Source organism: Bactrocera oleae, chromosome 4, assembly GCF_042242935.1.
Source record: "Bactrocera oleae isolate idBacOlea1 chromosome 4, idBacOlea1, whole genome shotgun sequence".
NCBI classification, from domain to species: domain Eukaryota; kingdom Metazoa; phylum Arthropoda; class Insecta; order Diptera; family Tephritidae; genus Bactrocera; species Bactrocera oleae.
In genome coordinates, this window is record NC_091538.1 from 41,611,415 (window position 1) to 41,620,195 (window position 8,781).

General features: G+C 37.8%; 1 protein-coding gene across 1 annotated transcript; it reads right to left on the reverse strand.

Moving 5' to 3' along the window:
- Positions 1 to 345: 345 nt before the first annotated feature.
- Ppa (Partner of paired) lies at positions 346 to 7,259 on the reverse strand. The gene has a single exon (XM_014231808.3). It carries the CDS (start codon positions 6,424 to 6,426, stop codon positions 4,819 to 4,821), a length of 1,608 nt encoding a protein of 535 aa, XP_014087283.1. The 5' UTR covers positions 6,427 to 7,259; the 3' UTR covers positions 346 to 4,818.
- Positions 7,260 to 8,781: the final 1,522 nt, after the last annotated feature.

The following is an 8,781-nucleotide window of genomic DNA, read 5'->3' on the forward strand; positions in this document are numbered from 1 at the left end:
TTATGAAACTTTTACAGTACTCTAGGGTAAGGTTAGAAACGGGGTAAGGTTGTTCGCAATCTCTCGAGCAGGTCAAAGAAATTTTCAGTTCATATAGTATAAGTAACCCTGCCGAAATTTGCGAAAATACTCTTGTCCATTGTCCTTATTTACGCTGCAGCTGTTAAAAATCTTCTCTAGATCATTCAAACCAAATAATCCTTAAAAGATAGAACAAAGGAAATATTACTATTCTAATGACTTATCTGCTCCAGTGCTAAGTAAAAGGCACAAACAGTTAAAAAAATTACCCTCATATTAGACGTAGAATCCCTGAATGTAAAGCACCAAAGAAAAACATCACAATTAATTTGTTTAATTTTGCGGTTTGTTTGTATTTTAATAATTTTATTTGTATTTTAGGATTTTAGTTGCATATCTCCGAAGAACTGCCCGTAGATTAACTGTCAAAAGCCGTTCCTCCTGCACCTACGCCCGTATGTATGCTATATATTTGCTTAATAGGCGAAGTATTTATGTAATTGTCTTATTTCTTTTATTTTACTTACAATATTATGCTATAACAAAAAACTACTTACATAATCTTAAATATACGTACACATACAAACGAAGTATATAACGGTTAACTAAATCAACTATGAATAGATTAGGTATAAGACAACTTACAGTAGTGCTTTTTGTGAAACACATAAGCAAAACAAACAATATTAAACAATTAGCAAAATAAACACAACTTAGATTAGGAAAAAAAGTCTAGATATATACATTAAAAAAATTAAGTCAGAAATAAGGCAAAATTGTGGTTTGGTTTCGATTTTCTTGATGATCTGTCTTAATTTTACGTTGTTGATGTTGTTAGACAGCAAAATTATTAGCTCCAAGCAGTTAAAAATAATTGTATCAATGTGTGTCTTGTCAATGTTTTTCTGTTCTCAAATCTTATTGCTTTTTACTAAAAAAAAAAATTTAACAAAAATTAAAATCGCTTTTAGTTTACAGAATTTTTTTAAACTGCAGGGTTCAGAATTTTATAGTGTTTATCTCACTTTCAGATAGTTTCTGTGCTTAGTTTTGTTTTTTAAAGTTTTCTGGATTTACTACATACATCTATAGCTTAATTAATAAAACTAACTCTTTAAGTTTATTTTTATAAATTTTTATATCACAATAGAAAAGAATTCGTGTTCTCTTATTTTTGCTTCTTGAATTACATACTTGTATAGCATAAGTAAATATGTACCCACTAATTTCTTTCGTTTTTCGAATTTGTTTCCAATTTTGGTATTAATATTTGAACTAAATTAAAGAAAATTTAACAAAAAACCGCGGAAAAAAGTTTAATACATGATTTTCTTCTCATTTACTTGTATTTTTTACACGCCTCAGCAATTGAGAATCAGTTATTTTTGAATTTTGGGACTAACTAGTTAATATCAATACCAGAAATTATTTCGACATTTTTTCTTTACTTTTTATAAACGTATTTTATGATGTTTACTAGCTCTTGTTAGTTTGACTGACTTTGTTGTAGTAAAAATTAATGTTTTTATATCTGCTGGAAACATAAACGACTACGGAACAAATTGAATATTTTTTTCCATAAGTGCGAATGACTTTCCAACCTTCAAAATTGTTTGAAATTAGAAGAGAACATTTCAGTTCATTGACAGTCTGATTTTGGTACTGACATCTGCGATCCTCGTAACCTTATGGTCAAGAACTAAAATCTAGTAATACAATTTAATTATCGCAACAAATAATCAGCAAGTGAATTTGCAACTTTGACCATGTACTTATCAGTGATCTCGTGTATTACAGCAACAGACGACGTTTCACAAATGAGAGCACGAGAAATGTAGGTGAATTCAAGACAGATTTTAGTCGAATAAATTTTTAAAAAAATTTAAAAAATTCACAGAAAGTTTTGGCTTCAAATGATTAAAAATTTCGGACTTTATAAGAGTTGCTACCAGTACAGATTAGATTTTCGGAAATAATTGTGATTTGCGACCCTAGCTCCAATGGTGTATTTTGTTTTATTTTTTAAGCAAACCTTTATATTTTTTTTACTTTGCATTTTAAGTGTATTTGATTGCAGAGAATTTTAGTTATTTTAGTTATTTAATTTTTAATAGCTATTGATTCATATTATACTTTATAATTTTTTCAGCTTTTATTTGATTTTGTCTCGCTTAAAGTGTTGTGATTCGAGAAATTTTTTGCAGTTACAACAAAATCAGTCACCCCATCAAGTTCTTTAAGCAAGTGTTCTGAGCACAGAAGCATTCGAAGACAGTCTCTCCACACAACTTTTCGGCATTTGCATACAAGTACAAGTTACACTACTCAACAAAAAGGCATAAATAATGAAATTTGCATTTTTGGTGATATTTAATCTTGTTTGCGTTTAAATTTATTTAAAATTTTAGCAGGATTTTTTTCCGGCTATAAAAACATTGCCACATTCAAGCTGATGTTGAAACTTGATGGATTCAAAACTTGTTTTTGCTTGCTTTTTGCATACAATTTTTTAAATTCACGAACTAATTAATAAGGCCAATATTATTGCAAGCGAAAATAAATTCAAAACCAACTTAAACTCAACTGTGGCCAATGCTTTAATTTAGTTTAATTTCATTTAATTTTGCATGCTTTGTTACACAGTGTACAGAACGAGCACAGCAAAGCGCGCAGCTAAGGCGCGCCACACTGTTGTTGTTGCCAACAATTCTTACTTTAATATTTTCTATCGTTTTTATATGCACTCTTTCAGCGTGTGCTTTTTTGCTTTTATGTGTGTGTTATTTTTTTTTTTTTTTTGTTTTGGATTACTATGTGGATTTTTTGAGTATATTTTTCAGTATTTTTGTGGTATGTATGCATGTGTTGGTTAGAGCTTTACAGGTGTTCATGCGTTTGTTCGCATTAGTTCATACATTTTGCTTGTGTGCGTGTGTATGTGTACAACAGACAGACAAAAGTGAGGGTCGTTCGTGCATTTACTTTTGTTATTGTTGTGTTTTTTTATAATTTTGTTGTTATTGTGCCTTAACTTTGTTTAAAATGAGCTCAGCCTTAACTTGATACACTAGAGGTGAACTAAAAAGTGAACCTTACGCCGCTAGAACTGACTGTTTGCACCGCCAGTGTTGCTTTTGTTGTAGCTGCTATTGTTACTGTGCTGCCGCTACCATGGTTTCGCGTTGTTAATTGTTACCTTGTTGTTGGTGGCATTCCTGTTACCTCGCGGAAACTGTCATCGATTTGTTGTTGATGTTGTAAACGCGGACTCTGCTGGCGTTACTGCTAGAATTGCATCTACATATTTCCTGTGTTTGTTGCTAATTTTACTTTGCTTTGAATGCTTAGATTTGGCTTTTGTTGTGTCTAGTGGAATTGGTGGTTGTTGTTAGTGGTTTGTAGTATATTAATATTTTCAAAAAGTTGTGTTTTAAGGTCAAGTCATTCGAATACTGCTTGATGACCGTTACATTTGCCTTTATGCGAGTGTTCTATTCCCACCATACTCCAGCTTTTCGCTACCGGCCATATCAACCCGAATTTCCGTCGCGATATTTACTGTCTACACGCATCGCAAATACACAGACATTCGCATGTGTGTTTGTTGTATGCAAAGTAAGCGCAAACAAAGCGTTCAGCCGCCATCGCAAACCAATGCAAGTGATTTTCCATACGTCCATGCATTCAGCCAGCCGAGCACAGCCAAGTCAAGTCGCGCTAGCTGGGGTACTGGCAACCGAGCCTTCCGGTCCACCGTTCGTCAGCCAACAAGGCAACCATGCGAACAGCCTTTGCAGTAGCCATAATTCCAGCGCATATATGTATATACATGAAGGTTTACAACACATATATGCATACATGTGTGTTCTTGTCTGTCCGCATGGTCTGCTGTGTGCTGTCTGTCTAGTGGACTGTGCTGCGTTGCGTGCCTGACTTCGCGTCCAAGTTAATCGTTGCTGTTGCTGCCGTTTTTGCTGTCGCAGCCTTGTTTTGGTCGTTGGTATTTCGTTTCACTTTGTTCAATGCTTCTCCTATTCGCGTTTTTATTGGGTTCTTCATTGCTGCTTTAAATTTAGTACACGCCGTGTTTATGAGAAACGAAAGTCATGCATGCGCTGTTGTTGTCGCTCGGTCTGCGCTAGCTTTGTTGTATTGTACCACTCTCATTATTTCGAACATGTTTTTTACTAATTTTATTCGTTTTATTTTGTCGGTATTTTCATTCTTTCCAACACTGTGCACCCTTCTTAAAGCCGCCTCTCCGCCTTTGCGGTGCAGTTATTCCCATCTCTACCTCTAAGCCTCTTATTCAGTAGCGAACTGGCGAGTTTGCATGCTTGCGCTACACATTTCTAGCCGCACGAGTTTGCATTCGTCTGCACACACACACATACAAACAGGCAGACAAACAGACACATATGTGTGTTTTGCATAATTATGGGCTTGCCGCTTTGTTGCATTATTCCCGGACTCATGGTCTCAGCGGCACGATGGTATATACAAAAAGCAATTCGGCGCAAGGCAAGATCAAAATTTAGACGCAGTCAATTGAGCTTATTTCGCTGTTGGATCACCTTAATCATCCGAAATTAAAGTGTGTTTCTGTTAGAAAATTTGTTTAAATTGCTTGCTTGCTTCCCTCTTCCTTTTTAACCCTTTGACTGCCCGACCCATGTTGCTCATAAGACCTTGAACTCTGAATTTGCTTTGCCATACCAGATTCCTTATACAAACCTTGTTGCATTGTCGCGCCGTACAATATTTGGTGTATTGTTGATTTTTGCTGCGTAAAACGCATCATCTTACGAGCCATAGGCCGAGATTCAGTTTTATCAATTTCGGCAATTTCATGAACACGTCGATACCCTTTGAAGATAATTGCGTGCAGCCGTACAAATCGATCGTCTTTAGATTGACCAGATCTTGCGCCAGCGTCTCCAAACCCTTGTCCGTTATTCGACTGCATTGACCAATGTTAAGGTTTTCCAGTTCCTGCAGCGATTTTGAGATCTTCAACATACCTTGGTCGGTTATTTGGCACTGATTTAGACTGAGCGAACGCAAACGATAGAGACCCTGTGCGATGTGTGAGAGCGCTTGATCGCTTATCTTGTCGCAGAAGCTGACATCGAGTGAGGTAATGCCGCTGCCGCCTTCGGTGAGGTACGCCATGCCGATGTCGGAGATGTTGTCGCAGGAACGTAAATTGAGTTGCTCGAGTTTGGGCATACGCGCCAAATGCTTGAGGCCGCTGTCCGTGACGGAGACGCAGAAGCTCAGGTTTATTGACTTTAGTGACGTTAGACCTTGTGCTATATGACCGAGCGCTTCATCGCTGAGTCGTTGGCAGTCTTGTAAACCAAGATATTCCAACTCCATATTGCCTTCGGCTGTTTCCTTACTCAAGCCAGCCAAGTGACCAATACCCTGATCGCTGATGTGCCAACAGGAACGTAAATTTAAATGCTTCAGTTTTTTAAGACCCCACGCAATGAGTAACAAACCGGTGTTAGTAATGTTGCAGCAACCGCCAAGCTCAAGTGTCTCCAAGTTCTTAAGATGTTGTGCAATACGTCCGAGACTCGTATCGGTGATTTGTTTGCATAGCGAAAGATCCAGCTCTTTCAGATTCGGCAAATCCACAGAAAAAGCATGACCCAAATTCACATCGGCCACGTTGAAGCAACCGCTCAAATTTAGCGAGACTAGTGATGGCACGCCGAGAACAAGATCCTTTAACGAACGGCGTAATGAGAGTATTTGCACCTTTTTTATGCCGCGACGCACCAGTGAATTGAAGAGACTAGGACTGGAACGCTTGAGATGCAACTTTGCTTCAACACCCTTCCACACGCTCTTGGCGTACGCTGCATCACGCCAAGCAACACACACCTGAGCCGCGCGACCCAAATCCCGTACTGGCAACTTCTGGAAGATCATTTCGAGTATTTCGGGGAAGAGATTGCTGATGTGTGTACCCTCGATAGGCGTTGGACTCTCCGGCGACGCCGGCCTATGCTGCAGATGATGATGATGGTGATGATGCTGCGCATGTGCGGCCGCAGCGGCGGCAGCAGCCGCGGCATGCTGGAGGTACAACGCGGGTGGTAAAGACTGCAGTTGGGGTCGATGATGCAGCGCATAGGGCGTGAAGCGCAGCAGATGGTGTGCGCGCTGTGTGAGGGCGGGAAGTTCAGTCTGTTGGTAGAGGCAGTCCTCCATGTTCCAAGCGGCCGCGGCCAGTTGTGTAGCATTTGGCAGTACAGAACCAGCTGCTCCACCGCCACTACCATTGCCACCGCCGCCACCACTGCCGCCACCGTGATAGCTGGTCAATGCAGCGGCAGTTTGTAGAGAAATGGTGGTGTGATGATGAAAGGGTAGTATTTCAGTGTTTGTAGCCATTGTATGTAACGTTGGAAGCGCTGTGTCGGAATTAATTGAAACGAATGCAGGGAAATAAACAGCACGTGTGCTGAACTGTGTGCGCTTTATGATATTCGCTCTGCCGCTACAATTGGCGCTGAAGGTCAACTTAATCCAGATATAATATTTCAGAGCTTATGTGGCGAACAACCAAGATAGCTTGGTTGTTGGTTGTCTTCTCGAGGCTATCAGTTGGGGCACATTTTGTATTTAGTAACGCAGTTGGACGTCGCGGCGCGTTGCGTTACGGACCGTGATGTGACTTAATTCGATTAAACTTGCGCAAAGAGGGCAATTTAAGCTGCTCGGTGTTATTATTTCTGTAGTCTCTTATTATTGCTTGTATACTTGACGCGACGCTTTGTGCATAAAGACGATTTGATACGTTTCGGTCACTACTCTACGCGACACTCCGTACGCTTGACGGTGTTTCTTTACTTTCAATCGTAATATTTTCTTACACTCTCACTATGGTTCTTCTATAAACAGAATTGATTGCCACTATGATAATGAAATAACCGTATCAGTTCACAATTCAAATTTAGAAAACACTTTCAAGATTGCTTTCATCTTTCTCTGACTGATTCTCCTTGATTTTCAGTACGGGACGCGACTATTTCTTTAGTTTATCTAGTACAATTTTTTAATATTAATCACTGTACACGTGCTCATTCAGCTTGAAAGTGGCTTGGTGCATATGTATATATTTCAGCGGTAATTTATTATATCTGTTATTGACTTAACACTCCACCGACAATTTTAACTTTAAAACGTTACGTTTGGCAATGTTTCACAGACTAAACTCGCCAGCTCTGTGTGTTTTAGTTTTTAAATGAAATGTTCCCTTGCTTTGAAATGTTGACTTTCATACACAAGCATATGTTACCTGAGAGTGAGCACAGTCTACCACATGGCTCTCGTGAGCAATGCCACTCTTTTCAGCGCTAAGAATCAATGCAAAGCCGCTCGCTGGCACTGAGCACGGTGTTTGAAAACAAAGCAAGATGGCTGAATTTTCTCACGCACACATGCGAGTGTCGCTGTCAGATACATACGCTCGCAAATCTTCAGATAAAGAACGGACAAATATTGTTGACGCTTGGTATTGCCTTTGACTTTGAATTTCGTAGTCAGTGCGAATTGTCTACTGGGCTGCTTTCCTTTGGTGCGCTTACAGCTCAAAACAAAACCAGATAAGAAATTTGAGACTTTATTCTCTGTTATTTTTTCCTGAAATACTACGTCTTTAGAATATTCATTTATTTTATGCATGTACACTCCTAAATAACTGTGTGTGTATGTTTGTTTCTGTACTTACATACAGATACATATGTATGTGTATGTATCAAATTTAGATTTCTTAACATCTTACGTCACGTCTAGTATGTCGATCTTCTTACATTTAGAACAATAATAAAAGGGGTGTCGGGGGCTTCTAAGCACAATGAAAGTAAAACACTTGGTTACTTTAATTTATTCAATGATATACTTGTATGTTAGTCAAATATTAAAGACTATCGCATCTTCTTTTCATTAAGGCTATAATATCTAAAGATTAATTTGAAGCTACAGCTTTCCAATGCTTAGGACCGTATTACTCCCTGTACGGTAGAGTGGGTAAAGAAAACGAAAATATTTTTTCGTTTGGAACTCTGAAAAATAGGTTTTTAGACACCGCTAAGAAAGTCTCTCCAAGTATGAACCATTAATTGAAACGAGAAGGTCCTCCGCCTTACAGTTTTCTATTTTTTTGCAGTTTCTCCCTTCCAACTACTTAAAACATATCTTTTTTTTATATTTTATAGAAAATGGAATGCTCTACCAAAATGTCACTTAAAATATTTTCTAATAGTTTTGTAAAAAATTTACAGATCTACAAAAATAGTCTTTTTCTCAAACTCCAGTCTCCGTATGGAAAATCGTTTTTTTTTTTTCTTTTGACAAGGTATCTTTAGGAATTTGGCATGGTTTATTGTCCAAAGCAACGATACAATCTCCGCAGTAATTGTTCGGATCAGAACACTATGGCATATACTTACATATGTAGCTCCGACACAAACAGGACGATCAAAATCAACTACTTGTATGGAAACTTCTTTATTTGTGAACGGTGCAACCGAAGTTAACGTTTTTCTTGTTTTTTTTTTTTTAATTTTTGGTATAAATTATGTTATCTAAAGTATCTATTAAACCGACAGTACGGAAATGAAAGTTAGTAATTTCTTAATATTATAGTTCTAAAAAAGATATTTTAATATACAAGGTATGTATGTCCCAAAAATAACCAAACTTTATATTTAAAATGTACCATCTGCAATGTTATCTATTGATAAT

Coding starts and splice junctions, on each gene's coding strand:
- Ppa (XM_014231808.3), bottom strand. CDS start 6,426: ATGGCTACAAACACTGAAATACTACCCTTTCATCATCACACCACCATT.